The sequence below is a fragment of the Neopsephotus bourkii genome, unplaced genomic scaffold (genome assembly GCF_033783945.1).
Source record: "Neopsephotus bourkii isolate Nb327-2 ecotype Australia unplaced genomic scaffold, CSIRO-AGI_Nbou_v1 NB_1292, whole genome shotgun sequence".
In the NCBI taxonomy this organism is placed as follows: domain Eukaryota; kingdom Metazoa; phylum Chordata; class Aves; order Psittaciformes; family Psittacidae; genus Neopsephotus; species Neopsephotus bourkii.
Window position 1 is genome coordinate 10312403 of NW_026901776.1, and position 17717 is coordinate 10330119.

General features: G+C 35.0%; 1 protein-coding gene across 1 annotated transcript in view; it reads left to right on the forward strand.

The window, feature by feature from the left end:
• Window positions 1-17450, forward strand: part of DNAH8 (dynein axonemal heavy chain 8) — a 138712-nt gene extending 121262 nt beyond the window's left edge. Inside the window, exons 82-92 of the mRNA XM_061365983.1 lie at window positions 261-334; window positions 2102-2254; window positions 4613-4768; window positions 6670-6786; window positions 7509-7610; window positions 8006-8166; window positions 9835-9991; window positions 10520-10672; window positions 10765-10954; window positions 14441-14562; window positions 16835-17450. Coding sequence (XP_061221967.1) covers window positions 261-334; window positions 2102-2254; window positions 4613-4768; window positions 6670-6786; window positions 7509-7610; window positions 8006-8166; window positions 9835-9991; window positions 10520-10672; window positions 10765-10954; window positions 14441-14562; window positions 16835-17122 — 1673 coding nt within the window. The 3' untranslated portion in view covers window positions 17123-17450. The remainder of the gene's footprint in view (window positions 1-260; window positions 335-2101; window positions 2255-4612; window positions 4769-6669; window positions 6787-7508; window positions 7611-8005; window positions 8167-9834; window positions 9992-10519; window positions 10673-10764; window positions 10955-14440; window positions 14563-16834) is intronic.
• Window positions 17451-17717: the final 267 nt, after the last annotated feature.

Sequence of the window (17717 nt, forward strand, 5' to 3'; positions counted from 1 at the left end):
CAGTGTTTAGAAAAATTACATATAGCAGTATAATACGATAGTAAAGGGATTCTACTTTAATATATTTTTCCGGTAAAAATATATGAAAGTATACAATACACATTTTTGCATTTAAAAGAATATGTTTTGCATTAAAGTGTACTTAATTGTGCTGTACTTATATCACTGTTTTGGGGAGCTGAATTGGAATTCTTACTTTTTCTCAAGAATATAAGTCCATTAATCATATGTTGTCAAATATGTTGTCAAATATGTTGTAGAATGTGTGACCATCTCTATGGGTCAAGGACAAGAAGTTCATGCACGCAAATTCATACAGGCATCAGTGCAACAGGTGGGAAAAAACACTGCAATATAAGTTGACTGTTTTAGTATTCATTAACATGTCAGTCATAATGAGGAAATGCTTCTTTAGACTTCTGCAAAGTCGTCTCCTCTTTATTTGATAGACCGAAGCGCTTCAGAGCCTTTCCAGGACTTCCTGTCTTTCATGCAGAAAAAAGAAAAGGCCAGGCAGTATCAATTCAGGGAATTCCAACCGTAGTATAGAATCATAGAATGGTTTGTCTTGGGAGGGATCTTTTAAGATCATTTAGTCCAACCCCCTTCCACAATGACTTGGGACATCATCAACTAGGTCTTTGTCTGCCATCTGTGAGACAGCTTCATTTGAGAAGGGGTTAAAAAAGAATCTTGTCAGATGATGTTTATTCATTTGACCAGTATACAGTCTGCTTAATTTGTGGTTTTCTATTATGGACATAAATGTATATGTCTGTAGGTATGTGGTCTTTACTACACGCTTTCTAGATACTATTGTATAATCCAAGGTTCTCTAGCTAATGCAGCCTTGGTTATGGAAGTTCTCTATATTGTATCTATATTGTGTCCCAGTAACCTCAGAATTCCTTCCAACTTTTATGACACCAGTACTGGAATATAGATGTACACCACTCTGGAAAAAAGAAAAAAAAGAAATTCACTGGTAACAAATTCTGAACTAAATGCCTTGGCAGTGCATACATTTTACAGAAGAGGGGATATGTGAACATCAGATCTGAAACAATGCAGAATTAATAAAAATGAAGACAAATCTCCGTGGTTTTTTCCTACCTCTGGCCAGGAGTATATAATACGATTAAAACTGTGGTGCTGTATTGCATGTAGATAATTTAAAAAAACTGAGCCTGATTCATTTAGGAATGTGATAAACTGATTAAAGACTTTCCTCAAAAAAGTGGATCCCAATAAAAGAAGAAAAAAAAGTCCGTAATTTAGTATTTTTTAATATCCATCAGTTCACCATACATATTTCAATTATATTTTGTCACCAAATGTTAATTATTTTTAAATGAATTAAAACAAAATTGCAAAAATGAAATTAGAAGCAGTAATGAAATCCACACATCATTGTTTAGAACTGATTAAATAATATCCCATTTTAATATCAGGCTTCTGATTTATGAGACTTCTAAAGGGATGCTACAAAAGCTGATGAGTTTAAACTCATAAGCAAAAATACAGAGAGATAACAATCAAAATAGAGCTTTCATGAAATTTTAGAGTTGAGTAAGATCAAAATTAATATGCAGAGGTTGAATTTCATGCAAATACGTTTATTTCAGATAAACTAATTGCAGTTAAAAAGTTTCAGGGTCTTGTTACTGTCTCTTTACACTTAATTATTTTATTTAAAAAAGTTTTTAGAAAATATATTTCTTAGATTTCAGCTGTTACTTTTCCACTGACATTCTTTCGGATCTGAGAGCAGGATTACTGAATACTGGAGAGTAGAGGAATTACTTCTTTTTGCCACTAGGTAGCACTGGTACTTTACTTAGAATATTGGCTCCTGTCACGTTATTTTCATTGTGAACAGTAGGACTTGGAAATAACTGTTGAACTAACATTTCCTATTTGCATTAACTGTGCCAATATCAAATCAAATGATAATACATATTCAGGAGCAATCCAAAAGTAAAAAATAAAAAATAAAAAATTAATGCAAGACCAAATTTGATTCTAATATAGGAAATTGGTTTTAGCATTATAAATAACTTCCTCTAAATTTTATATTGTAATAGTCTATATTCTTATTTAGGGAGGCTGGGTGTTACTTCAGAATTGTCATCTTGGGCTGGATTTCATGGATGAACTGCTGGAAACATTTCTTACAGTTGAGATACAGAATGAGACGTTTCGAGTTTGGATAACTACTGAGCCACATCCTAAATTCCCAATTGCACTGCTACAGGTTTGTTTAACTGTTTAATTCCAGTACCTAAAGCCATCAAAATTATGCAAATTAAGTTTGCAAATTGAAATTAAATTAATGGGGAAAAAAAAACAAAAACAAAACACAAGAAAAAATGAACTTACCTCACAATGCAAGTAACACTTTAAACAGGAACGTTACTTACCAGTAACTGGAAGTTCCCAAAGATGCATTATGTATGTGTGAGCTCAAACTAATTCAGTACACAGAAACACCTGAATCAAAACTATCTCTTTTTCCCAACCCAGCCTTGTGAACAGAGTAATGCCTGCAACTGTTCTTAGACTCTTTCAGATTTCCCTGTCTGAAATAAAGGATAAAAGGGACATAAGATCTCAAAGAACATATTCCACCAAGAAGTAACCCATTTTACTTTGGATAAATGATCAGTGGTTGTTCTGTAGATCTCAAGGAGACATTTTCATCAGTACCAGGAAAATTGTCTAAACTCTTACAAAGTACATTTAAGTTACTTATGATGGCTTCTAGCTCTCTCACAGTGGCTCATAATGCTAGTTAATATCTAGTGCAACAGCTGTACGTTAACATTTCTGTGTTTATAGATCCCTTTCCTTTACAAAAAACGTGGAAGTCTGCTTAGTGGTTCTCATTCTCTCTAAATAACAATAGATACCATAATTGATACCTGGGATGTGAAGGAAGGGAAGGGTTCCTTTCTTGAATGAATCTAGGAAACAGCCTTCAATAAAAAATGTATGTCATCATGGAAAAGCATTGTGTATAGATAACTAGTTTTATGGACTTACATTCTCTTGTGTTTTCACAACAGAAAGTAAATGCATTCTGCATCTTTAAGGGATTTATGAATTGTGAGGTAATTAAACACACAGTTTGCTAAAAGGAGACTAGAGAACTGAAGAGGGTTGCTGCATGAATTTCATCACTGCATTTATCTCAAATATCTCACATGTGATTTCCCACTCTATAATATCACACTACCTTCAGGGATTACAGAAAATTATTAACAGACAAACCAAAAGCCAGCTCCTTCTCAAAGGAAAGAAGAGAATAATTACCTCTTTTTATATAGAACATGCAGCAGAAACTGAACGGGGTATCTTTTGAAGTGTGGAAAGACAGGTTATCAAGTGTTCCCATTCCGTCCAACAGCCTAGTGTGTTTATGTGCCAATAGATAGGTTTTTGCAGAAGACTGGAGCTTATCTCTGAAACAGCATGTCTGGGCTCTGCAGCCCAGAAATAAGTTTGTGAGACTGAAGTTGAAAAGTCATTCCTTAAAAATAACTGAAGTTTTTTTACCACAAGTATGGAGATGGTAAAACTGCCATGTGAAGTACATATTCATGAATGTCTTCCATTAAGTGTCTATCAGAAGTAGAAAGAGTTCAGAGCCATACTTGCATTCAGCCCATGGACAGGCATTTAGTGTCCTTTCAATGAATGCAACCTTGTTACCCAAGCCAGCCAGAAAAGTATTTACTGTGGGAACAGAAAAATACTTAGTTTTTATTTGGGTTCCTCCATCATTTGAAGGTGTCTCAAGGAATAGAGATTCTAGTACAGCCAGTCTGCGTCTGACCTAATAGATTCAAGTGTGCCCCATAAACATTACCGAGCATTGGAATGCAGTAGTACATAGTGGTAAGTAAGTGCAACATTCTCTAACACAAAACCCTGTGCTAACTAGTGTTCTTCCAAATAATCTGCAGCTATGGTTTGACAACTGAAATTTTGTAGCAACTATTGCTGTAAGGCAGTCAGCATGGAACTGAGGGGCTGTATTCTATGGGGCTGTGCAGTTTACTTTCACAAATGCCGATTCCATGCCTGCTGACCAGAGCGCCTAGGAACATTCTCAGGTGAATCTAATTTACTTGTGCAGACCTAGCCACAGAGTCCTGAGTAGCCACTGTGAACACAAAAAATCTGAGGAGAGGTGAGACTTCTTTGCGTTTACTGTGAACTCCTGGGGCCAGAAATAGAAGACATTTCATCTACACTGGATAGTTCTCTTCCATCATTCAGTCATTGAATTAGGTGTAGAGAACCATATGATGCCTTCTGAAAAGCATGGCAAATACTTCTAGGTTGTTGATGAAAATTCTTGGATCTATGGACAAGTGTCCATGATGGTTCTGACCAACATAAACTGAAGGTCTATATTCAAAACCTTTTGAGGCCTGATCTTGTATGTGCTCAGTTTATGTAATTTACAGTAAAGCTACCTATCAACATTGTATCTACAATGCTTTAGCTATTTACAATTTATTTATAACTAATAGTTGCAACATTTTTGCATGTTGCTGTTTTTGTTTCAGTAAACAAATTCAATTCCTTTATATTTTTCAAATGACAGATGGCTATAAAGTTCACAAATGAACCTCCCCATGGTATACGTGCTGGATTGCAAAGAACGTTTTCTGGAATTAATCAGGATCTGTTAGACGTTAGCAACTTGCCTATGTGGAAACCTTTGCTTTACACTGTAGCTTTCCTGCATTCTATTGTTCAGGTACTAGTCACAGAGTTTTCAAATAGTGTTATAATTGATGGAGTCACTTTAACAGAGGTTCCTGAAAATATGCATTCTGAGTTTTATTGTAGCATCATGTTGCAGGGCTGAAGCTTTAATTTTTCTCTGTATTTCAAGATTCCGTATTCTTTTTTTTTTTTTTTCTTAAATAAATTTTACACGATTTTTACACTGTGGGTATTTAGGATGAGTTTTTTTTTTTCTCATCTAACTTTAGCTGTTCAAAAGTTGTTTGGTGTAAGGGGAAAAAGCTATCTTTGTAGACAATAGAAATAGATAAGCACTCCAAAAAAGAAAATCAAGTTATCTGTCTTAGCTGTCCTTCTATAAAAAAATAAATAATTTTCAAGAGATATATCACTCTTTCTGTCTGCTGATTTTAAAGGCAATCCAGATGCCTAGATTAAAGTAGCTGTCTAATTTCTAGATGGCTGAAATTAAATGAAATTCTATCACTTAGTGTCCTCTTTTTATAATATTTTATCTGTCAGTGTGTTTTCTACCTTAATTCCAATGTGAGCATAATGGTATCTATACTTTGTACTTTAAAGTTATATAGAAGTTTCGAGATCACAATAAATACCAATATTTTGATCTCTCTGAAAACACCTTCTTTTCATCAAGGATCTCAAAATAGTTATAAAACAGTATTTAAGCCTTAGGCTCTATTGAGCTGCTCATATTTTTAGTGTAGCAAAGATGTTGAGGACTGTTGGAGGTCCCCATTAAGATAGAGTATTCCATATTATTTTCCTCCTTCTACCTTTATATAAGCAGTGAGAAAGCTGCTCCATGTATTGCCTCAGGATTATACTGTTCTTGTGGAAATAGAAGATCTAAGCTCTTACTCAACCATCAGTTCTTTTAAAAACTGTTACAGCTATTCATCTGTTCAGTAAATGTATTTACGGATTGCCAATCAGCAAGCAATATATATATATGTTGCCCTGCCTTTAAACTGACCAATATCTCCATGATAAATATAGCATAAGAAGTAACTCAGAGAATTTGACAGAAAATCATTGTATGTTTCTGCAGGGTATTACTGGTTAATGTTGTCTTCTCTGCTTATAAAAATACTTAATTTTGAAAAAATTAAAGGGTTATTTTCAATTCTAATTATTTTTAAGTACTGTAGCTAAGGTACCTAAATGTTGCTTAATTGTATGTCAAAGACTATCAGTCATTCTTGACTTGGTAATTTAAACTCTAATAGATATGTTATCATTTAGCTAATTTTAGTTATTAGTAACTTTTAGATTGAATTATTTTTCTCTTACTACAAGTGTTACAATTTTATTTTAAATATGTATGCAATAATAAATTCAAATAATGTAGTGGTGGCAGTCTTATAAAGTTGTAAATTTTGAAAAATATTTATTAAAACAATAGAGTGAAACTATAAGACAAAAGCAGAAACCTAGAAACCTATGGACAACTGAGCATTAATACAGGAGCTTGAAAAACTGAAACTATCATTATTAGACAGTATTTGTAGAAAAAAAATAGAAAACTGTAGAACTCTGAACTGTGTGCTGAAAATGCAGAGATACAGTAATTCTTTAATTACTTAATATAAAAACCTGATCATCCACACAGACATGAGATATTTCAAACATATGATGATAAATTGATTAGTAAAGGTAACAACAAATGAGTCTGTTGCTTTTTCTGTAAATATTTATCCCTCATGGTATAACTTAAAAATAAACTTTGTCTATTACTGATGTGTATGAGGCATATAGCCATTTCCTAGGCTAGATTTCTTCTTCAGTTCAATTCTTTACTCCACTACTGATATTATTAGTGTAGAACTTTAATAATAAAACAAAATTATTTGTTGTTTCATAAACCTATTTGCTTCTAATTGCATTCCTAAGGAACGACGCAAGTTTGGACCTTTGGGTTGGAATATTCCTTATGAATTTAACTCATCAGATTTTACAGCCAGTGTTCAGTTTATACAAAATCACTTAGATGACTGTGGCATCAAGAAGGTGAATACTAAAATTTGCATACAGTGTATTTAATTGCTTTGTTCAGCATCTATAATTGGTTTTTCTTCATGTTACTATTTATGAGTATACTCATTGCTTTTCTTTCAGTGCGGCTTCTAATGATCAAAGTATCAGATTCTCTGTAAGACAGTCAAGCTGAAATATTTTGTGTGCTATCATCCATATAAAAATATGTAATAGTTAAGAATTTCAGAATTTTATCTTGTTTTTTTTTTCAGTACCATATCTAAAATTTTTACATGTCTATATAATATCTGCTTTTAAAAGGGAGCAAAAATTTACAGAGTTTGACAGAGCAAATAAAACTTCTCTATGTCTGCCATTTGGTCTACTGTTTATCAGAGAATAATGCAACAGAATAGCCATTCCTTGCAAAGCAGCACTTTGCCAATAGAGAAGGATGAGAATCTGGGGAGGGGTGGGAGAGAAGAGGCAGTAGCAGTTGAGAGTGATTTCAGGTCACGCAGGAAATAATGAGATATGTTTCTAATAGCAGGACCAAGCCTAACTGTACTATAAAATTATAGAGCTGAGCTCAGAAAATATATTCAAAATAAGCAATTATTTTTTTCTTCCAACAATGAACTTCTCAGCTTACATTTCAGAGCCTTATGAGCTTCCAATGATACCGAAATTGCAGGCTAGATACCTTCTTCTTACATGTTACAAATACAATCTTTCATTTACTTTATTGTATACAGGGGATATCATGGAACACAGTACACTACATGATTGGGGAAGTACAGTATGGAGGCCGAGTCACAGATGACTTTGATAAGCGTCTTCTTAATTGCTTTGCAAAGGTAGGAGACCTTGAAAGTACACTTATTTGTCATTTTTATTGGCAGCTGCAATACAGAAATCAGAAGACCTTTCTGCTGAATATGCACTTCTTCACCAGTTTATAAGACTCTTCAGAGTAAAATGAATTTTTCAAAACATCTTCGGCAGTGAGGTTTTCCCCCTTGGTTTCTCTTTAGTGAGGATCAGAAATTATTAAAAAGACTTAGCTGGAGCTCAAACTTCGAAGACATAACTCTTAACAGTTTACTTTTGTATTCAAGTGAAAACAGATGTTGTGGCTAAAATAAGAACTCTTAATTTTCCAAAAATAAAAATGAGATTTAAAAAAATACAAACAAAAAAAAAAACCATGAAGTAACAAAGTAATACTTTTTTTTTTTTTTATCCCCCATAGGTATGGTTTAATGAAAAGATGTTTGACAGCACTTTCTGTTTTTATCCTGGATATAAAGTTCTAGTGTGCAAAACCCTGGCACAGTATTTGGAGTGCATTCAGTTACTCCCTGCAATGGACAGTCCCATGGTCTTTGGTCTTCATGGCAATGCTGATATTATGTAAGTAGTTCCAACGTAGTGAAAACAGAGACCTTTTCTTTTAGTATTTGGAAACAAGTCCCTGTAAAATGGGGACACCCCATTGCATATATCTGATTTCATTCCCAGGAGCATGGTACTTCCTCTACAAATCTGTGCAATCTTTTTTTCTTTATTGTTTGCACATACACTTCAACATTTTATTTGCAATGTAAAGGAAAGTGAGGTTTTCCAAAGCCCAGAAATACTGGAAGAACAGTACATGCAGTGTCAACAGGAAGGTTCACGTCTCTGTTGCGAATGAAGCCATAAGTACAAGAGAAATTTGATTTTTTCCAACTTTTCTGCTCATGTGTAGTCTTGAATATATCTGTCACTCTTTAAATGAGGCCATAAATGGAAATAAGCTTGAGAGTTTTGAATCTAAAGTGAAGGGTTATTAAAAACCGTGAAAGCCCCACCATTCGTACATTAAGAAGCAGAAATTAGATCCTCTGAGAAGCAAACTGCCAGTAGGATTTCTTCTGTTTTTCTGATTTATAGTCTTTATAATAGCATTCACAAGCAGCATATGTTGAAATGCTACAGTATCTAGCTTCTCTAATCTTATGATACTGTCTCCAAAGCTTGGATGTGTTAGGAGTTCATATGTTCTATCCTACAGCACAGTCCTTGGTTTTGTGGCTTATACAATTACGTATGAGAAAGTAATAGAAAGAGAATGGTGTCATATGAGGTTGAAAACAAAACTGATGTGCAAAATTATGCTTTGAGACAGTACACATTTATTTTCTGTGTCAGACCCATGCTGTATGTTCCTTATGTAGCTGACTCTATAAGGTAAAAGTAGGCAACACGCACACTGCTATGTTTTCACTCTTACTCTTCTCATACCTTTGTGCCACTAGATAGCATTGTAGCAAAAGTACTTCTGTAAGTCTGCTTATGTTGAAGGACTGATGAGGTCTTTTGCTGTCAAATGCCACATAAATGTAATTTACTTTTTTGTGTTGACTCAGAACATAAATTTACATTAGCACTGCCAATGCTCTACTATGGAATAGAAGGTTTTAATCACTAACATTGTAAATCTATCATCTTCTATCATTAATACTAAATACCTTAGAGCAGAATGAATGTACTAATTAATAAATGAGCAGTTTGCAGAGTAATGCCTCCACCTTTTCCTTCTTCTGAATTCCACTTTTAAGAAATAATTGAGTGAAATATTCTTCCTTGTTAAAAAAACTTGTGTTGCTTCTTCCCAGCAAATAACTGTTTAGATGTCCGTAATAGGCATATGGCATTTTCTCCTTTTCCACAGAATTCCTGGAAATCACAGGGTAGGTTTTTCTGACACCCCATGTTCTCAGCTTGTAGAACTCCTTCTTAACCCTGAATTAGAAAAACAGCAAGTGTGTAACAGTGCGTAGAAGGAAGTTCATATTCTTTACAATCATGGAAAACCAAAATAAAACTCATGGTCAAAAAAAAAAAAACCCACAACAAACCCTCATGACTAGTGTGTTCAACTTCGTGCAGGACACAAAGAAAAAGAAATTATTGGGAGTTTCGATTTAATCTGATGACACTATGTTTTTTCTCAAGTTTTAAGTTGTCTGTTCTCCAAAGTATCATTTAACTATTAAAAAATTCTATGTAATTTATATGTATTTGTTATCCTCTCAGATACCAAAGTAATACAGCAGCTGATGTTTTAGACACTATTACCAACATTCAGCCTAAAGAAGGTGGTGCAGGAGCTGGAGAAACTCGTGAAGCAATTGTTTATCATTTAGCTGAAGACATGCTAGAGAAACTTCCTCCAGATTACATACCTCATGAGGCAAGTTAGTCTTAGTTGTTTTCTTACTGTTCCCTCTGTTGAGTTTTAACAGAAGACATTCCAAAAAAAAGAAACCTTGAATGGTAAAGAAATAACATATAGCTAGTAGCAGATTCAAGCAAATAACCAACATCATTATAACTATCAGCATGAATTGATATGAGGCTATTTTATTAAAAATAAAGACCTCTAACAATTGATCATGGAGATGGGTCATGGAGACTATTCCTGGACTGTCAAAGCTGCATGTAAAAACACAGGAAAAAAGTCAGTCTTAACTTTTTGTGACAGCATTCTCCAGGGCCTTCTGGGTGAAGTTCTGTTCTAGCAAAGTCATGAGTGCTTTGGTAATATCAGACAAAAAAATAAAAATAAAAACTGCAACAGTTTACAGAATAATTGTTGAAATACATGAAGTACTAGTCTACTGTTTTCTGAACACAGGAAAGTAAAGATGTCACATACGACAACATTATGTCAACAATTCAATTTCAACTAAATTCCTTCTTCTGTGCTCCTATATTTTAGGTAAAAGCTCATTTAATTAAAATGGGACATCTTAACTCTATGAATATTTTTCTTCGGCAAGAAATCGACCGAATGCAAAAGGTGATCACAATAGTCCGCAACAGTTTGAATGATCTTAAATTAGCCATAGAAGGAACTATTGTTATGAGTGAGGCAAGTAAAGCATATTTACTAATATTGAATACCGTATTTCAAATTACTACCTTGATTGCTTTAGTTCATGTGTTATAATTTCATTCCTTCAGAATTTGAAAGATGTATTTGATAATATGTTTGAAGCTCGAATTCCTCAAGGATGGAAAAGAGTAGCTTGGGATTCTTCAACAATTGGCTTCTGGTTTACTGAACTTTTGGAAAGAAATACTCAATTCTCTGCTTGGATATTTGGAGGAAGACCAAATGTATTTTGGATGACTGGATTCTTTAATCCACAGGGTAAGGATACTGAAAGGATTTGAGTAGTAATGCATTTAATTATAGTTTAATGGGGTTTACTACATAGCTAACTTAATGGTACACCTAGAAAAGATGTTTTCATTGCTGTCAGAACGTGTCATAGAAGCCAAGATGATAAATGGGTTCAAAAAAAAAGATTAGATAAAGTCATGGAAAGCAGGTCCAATGGCAGCAATAAAAATGATTGTCCAAATTTAACCTTCGAGTTGGGAGGTCCCTCAGCTCCAGATTGCCAGAAGCTGGAAGAATAAAGAAGTGAAAGGATTTATGTGTCATTTTGCCTGTTGTAATATTATTTCACTAAGCATCTGCCTTTGTCTAGTATCAGAGGCAGGATGCTTGTATAGATGGTCTTTTAGTCTGACCTGTAAACACACTTTTTATATTGCAAGAAAGAAAACATGTAGTTAACAAAATGCTTTATCTTGTTGAGATGATATGATATAACTTCTAAAGTACTCTTTTCCTGTTGTCTTGAAGTGTTTAACATATTCCAAACTATAAGATGCTAGCATGGAAAAGCTTTAATCTAGAGCAAGATGTTATTTATATGCTGTACAGTAGCAAAAGAAAGAATTTTTTTAGTGTTTAAACAGTCATTCACTAGAACAACCTCCCCAGGGACACAGTAGAGTCCCTTTTGGTGGAGGTTTTCAAGATACAATTGGATAGGGTGCTAGTTATTCTCCTCTAGGCTCCTTTTCTCACAAAAGATGATCTTTCGAGGTCTTTTCCAAGCTGGGCTGTTCTATGATTCTACAAATATGCAACTATATCAGAATTTATAGCAGCTACCTATGTTTCACAGAATTATCACCTGCAGTTTCCACAGTGTTGCCATTTCACAGGTTATTTAACTAACAGTTTGTCCTAATTCATCAAAGATACACTGCAAAGTTCAAGTAAACATTATCTATCATTACCTGTTATAACTTATGACGTTTTTAGGAAAGAGGAAGAAAAAGAAATTGTAACCATTTTTATGAATAACAAAACCTGTTACCTTATTTGGTGCATGTTCATAGAAGAATCTCATTTAGCCTACACAACTGTCCATACAAAATTCTCATGAGAAACTTCTCTTAGGTAACAGTTATGATGTTTTTTTCCATTAGTATTAACTGCTGAAATCCTTGACTATTTATTTACCTTTACTTTGTAATGCTTAACTCTTTCTGGCCTTTCTATGACCAGTTCTGTAAAAATAATTAATATCAAAGTCTTTTTTGGAGTTACTTTCAGAAACAGTTGAGGTGCCTGAAGCCCATTCGGATTATCATTAAAAGATAGCATTGAGATGCTAGTTAAAACATCATTCAACTTGTACCAAAAATGGTGCAGCTGATCTCTGGTTATTCAAAAGCAGCACTCATGCTGGTGTAAAAGAAGATAATGAACCAGATTCTTTTGAAAAAAAAATATTTAGCCTAATAGTAAATGAACCTGAGACACAGATGTTCTTGAACTTGGTGATTGCTTCAGCCTCTGTGTTCCAAATAAAATAGTCCTGTAGATGGAGAAAGAAGTGTGCTAAGCACAAAGGTTTGCTCTGGTTAGGGGTGAGGTAAGTATAGTTGCTGTATGTGTAATACTGCTCTCCAGAAAATTCTGAGTAAATCAAACCATGCAGTAATGTTTAAAAAAATTGACTGTGAGGCAAATCAGAAATTAATCTATCCTGTGCTGCTGTTGCAGGAAAATCTAAACTAATTGCCCTAGTGAATCAAGCTCTAAGTCTATCATAGAATTGGCAAATACATTATAATGTTAAAACATGAGGAATGTATTGTATCAGTTCAGTGGAAAAAATCTATTGATAGTACTATAAAGTATCACCAGTAATTGTATTTAAACCTCTTGTGATTTTTTACTATTATCAGTGTTTGTGTCCTATAAATATTTATTAAGTAAAAATGTATGTTAATGGTGATGCAATATGCCATTCAGCACACATGGCACTTGAAATGAACAGGCTTATGAAAAAACAAGTATCATGTTATACAGATATAATTAATTTTTTTGCAAAATTTGAAGCCTAAATAATACTATTGTATTTTTATCAGTATTTGAGAAATGAATACATGTTCATTTTAAGTACTACATTAATTGTATTTACAACATATATAAATATTTTAGCTGTGACAAATCTCTTAACTTCTAATTGGCTTTATCCTAATTAGCATGTTAAACCACTCATATCTTGAAACGTTGTCTTCTACTGCATGTCCATGTACTTTCATGATTTCTTCCCTGGCTTGTGAGTATTTTATTAGGTGGTTTCTCCTCCTTGTAGACACTTGACAGCCAACAAAACACTAGTCATATTCTCCTTTATGCCTTACCAAGAAGGAACTGATGCAATTTCATCTTTAAATCTTTACAGTAATCATATATAATTATCCTGTTCTCTATTGTTCATGTTTCACCTAAACTCTCTGATATAACTCCAACTAGTTCTTCATCTGGTAGCATAAAATAGAGGATACTGCATTGTCATCTTCTGAGACACTTACAAAGAAACAACCAGGTATTTGTTAAAATTGCTGCATTTTTGTAGCTTTTTTCTTTATAACACATCCAGACCTCTTTGCTGACCAATTATTTGTCATCTTGTGCTTCTGCTTTTCAAGCCTCTTACACAAGAAGATGCATTGTGTGCTTTCTATTTTATATCTGGTCTTTGGGGCAGGGCAGTGTTTAGGTTCTCTAAAGTTGACACGGTGCTCAGCTAATGCTGTGAATTTTACCTCTTAACCCTTTTTGATTGCAAGCCTAAGTATAGTGTGTTAAAAAAAAAATTCAAAAGATCACCGAACTCACGACTTGATTATGTCATCCCCTACCGCATTTCTGTCTAGAACTCCCTTTTCTTCATTAGCAAAACATAAATTTTTCATTCTTTTTAAGCACTGCGTTATCTATATTCCACACATTTTTATAGTTATTTATCACATTTAGATGTGCTGTCATGGAAATTTATCTTATTTTTCTTCTTTTATTAAAAAACACCTTTTTCCGAAGTTGCCTTTACAGAAATATCAGCTTACATAATTCATACCTTGTCTGCCTTCAAATTCTTTCTTGAAACACAACTCTACCCTGGATCTTGTAGTTGATTGCCTAATGAAAATGTGTAAGTCAGTATCCTGAGTGAATATTTGTTAACTGAATAATTCAGTAGGAGAAAAACAACAAAAAAAGGTCTATTATTTTATTTGCCATTTAAAAATATTTTTCTCAGTGTAATGCATTCTAGACCACTGTTGTCATTTGTTCCTATTTTGGCCCCAAAGCAAAGTTTGCTATTATTAGTCAGGGTGCTCATTTTTAACAGAACTCTGAATATCTGTCTATAACATTCAAGCAGATAACTAAACAAGATTTTACATATGTGTGTATATATATATATTTTAGGTTTTTTTGTCATCTGAGATATATAATAAATCTCTGGCTTAATTTCTCAAGGATTCCTGACAGCAATGAGACAAGAAGCAACTCGAGCACATAAAGGCTGGGCTTTAGATACCGTTACAATCCATAATGAAGTGCTAAAGCAAAACAAAGAAGAAATCACAGCACCTCCTTCTGTATGTATAACATGCAAAGATGTTTCAGTATTAATTCCAGTATTTAATTTATATTAAATCATTCTGTCATTTTGGATTGCTAGAGGCAAAAGTTACTAATGTCTTCACCTCGCTGTTTTTGCTTAGCATACAAGATAAATAACAATGAGATAAGTATACAAGCATTTATAAATGTATAAAAGACAGACTAGGGACAATGTAGACCCTATCCGGAAGCTATCAGGAGAACTGGTTACCCTGGATTTGGAGAAAGCTGAGGTTCTTAATGACTTCTTTGCCTCAGTCTTCACTGGCAAATGCCCTGACCACACAACCCAAGTCTTGGAAGGCAGGTACAGGGATTGTGAAAATGAAGACCTTAGGCCCACTGTAGGAGAGGATCAGGCTTGAGACCATCTGAAGAACCAGAATGTGCACAAGACCACAGGACAGATGAAATCCATCTGTGGGTCCAGCTGGTGAATGAAGTTGCTAAGCCATTGTCATCATATTTGAAATCACATGGCAGTCAGGCAAAGTTCCTGATGACTGTAAAAAGGGAAATATAACCCCCATTTTCAAGAAGGGGAAAATTGATTACCCAGGGAACTACAGAGCACTCAGTCTCACCTATGTGCCTGGCAAAATCTTCAAGAAGATTCTCCTGGAAGACATGTTAAGGCACATGAAAAGCAACAAGTTGGCTGGTGACAGCCCGCATGGCTTCACTAAGGGAAAATACTGCCTGACCAATTTGGTGGCCTTCTATGATGGGGCTACAGAACTGATGGACAGGGGTCAGAGCAGTTGATGTCATCTATGTGGACTTGTGCAAAGTGTTCGACCCTGTCCTGCATGACATCCTTGTGTCTAAATTGGAGAGACATCAGTTTGATGGATGGACCACTCGGTGGATAAAGAACTGGCTGGATGGCCGCACACGAAGAGTTGTGGTCTATGGCTCAATGTCCAGCTGGAGACCAGTAACGAGTGGTGTCCCTCAGGGATTGGTGTTGGGACCGGTCTTGTTCAACATCTTTGTCACTGACATGGACAGTGGGGTTGAGTGCGCCCTCAGCAAGTTTGCCGATGACACCAAGCTGTGTTGTTCGGTTGATACACTGGAGGGAAGGAATGCCATCGAGAGGGACCTTGACACACTTGTGAGGTGGGCTGATGCCAGCCTTATGAAGTTCAACCATGTCAAGTGCAAGGTCCTACACCTTGGTTGGAGCAATCCCAGGCACAGCTACAGGCTGGGCAGAGAAAACATTCAGAGCAGCCCTGCAGAGAAGGACCTGGGGGTGCTGGTCGATGAGAAATTTAACATGAGCCAGCTTCAGTGTGCGCTTGCAGCCCAGAAAGCCAACCGTATCCTGGGCTGCATCAAAAGGAGCGTGACCAGCAGGTCGAAGGAGGTGATCCTGTCCCTCTACTCTGCTGTCATGAGATCTCACTTTGAGTATTGTGTGCAGTTCTGGTGTCCTCAACATAAAAAGGACATGGAACTGTTGGAACAAGTCCAGAGAAGGGCCACGAGGATGATCAGGGGACTGGAGAACCTCCCGTATGAAGATAAGCTGAGAAAGTTGGGGCTGTTCAGCCTGGGGAAGAGAAGGCTGCATGGAGACCTCATAGCAGCCTTCCAGTATCTGAAGGGGGCCTATAGGGATGCTGTTGGAGGGACTCTTCATTAGGGACTGTAGTGATAGTACAAGGGGTAACGGGTTAAAACTTAAACAGGGGAAGTTTAGATTGGATATAAGGAGGAAATTCTTCCCTGTTAGGGTGGTGAGGCACTGGAATAGGTTGCCCAGGGAAGCTGTAAATGCTCCATCCCTGGCAGTGTTCAAGGGCAGGTTAAACAGAGCTTTGGGTGACATGGTTTAGTGTGAGGTGTCCCTGCCCATGGCAGGGGGGTTGCAACTAGATGATCTTAAGGTCCTTTCCATTCCAATTATTCTATGATTCTATGAAGATACTAATTTTTTTTATTTTGCAGTTATGAAAATATTTTATTAAAATAACCATTTCATTGTATCACCTCTCAATTTTTTTAAATTTATAGTAAAGTTTAGATCAAATTTTGTAGTGTATGGGCTTTATTAAACAACTTTCATTGCTATCCATTTCAGTAATATCTTCTGAAAAAGGATACTATTTTAAAATTATGTGGTTTGAAAAGATTCAATGTCAGGTATTATTATCAAACATATATTCCTTTTAATAGTTTACGACACTCATTTCATGAAATAGATTTTTTATTTTGTATATCTGCTTATTCTCCACACAGGAAGGAGTATATGTATATGGGCTATACCTGGAAGGTGCAGGCTGGGACAAACGAAATAGCAAACTCATTGAATCGACACCAAAGATTCTTTTTACTCGGCTGCCTGTGTTGCATATTTATGCTGTTAATACAACCAGTCCTAAAGATCCCAAGCTCTATGTTTGTCCACTTTACAAGAAGCCCATGAGGACAGATCTGAACTATATTACAGTGGTCTACTTAAGGACAGTCGTGACTCCAGACCACTGGATATTGAGAGGAGTGGCTCTCTTGTGTGACATCAAGTAAACTGTTTTTTGTACCACAACTGTAAGAGAATATATGGCACATGTAATAAATTACATGTGTAATTTGTTCTACTTCTACTGCTACTTCTATTGCTTTTTATTTGGTGGCCATTGGTCATTATACTAGAACTTTCATTTTGGCTTAATGATTTTTTCTCTGTTTCCAGTAAATTCAGTTGTTCTTGGCTATTTGCTGATAATTTTAAAGTAGTTTTCAAAATAGGTTTCTTGATTGTAGTCTTTGATGTTTCCATTATATTACTTAAAAAATGAACATTTGCTTTCATAATACAATTTAAAATAAAATGTTCTTAAACCTTATAAAATAACTTATGTTTTTCATATTATTTTAGCTGGTGTTTTCAGCGATGTATGACAACAGAAGACAATATAGAAACTAAACTTAAGTTCTCTCAGATACAAGTTTAAAATATTTCATATATTTAAACTATATGAAAAAAGAAACACCCCCCAAAAGAAAAAAACAAAAAAAATCACAATAAAACCCAAGCAAATAAACAAAATAACCCCAAACTGACTGATTGTCAGATTTTTTTGTTCCAAGTAATCAAAACACTGAAGACAGTATTTCTGGT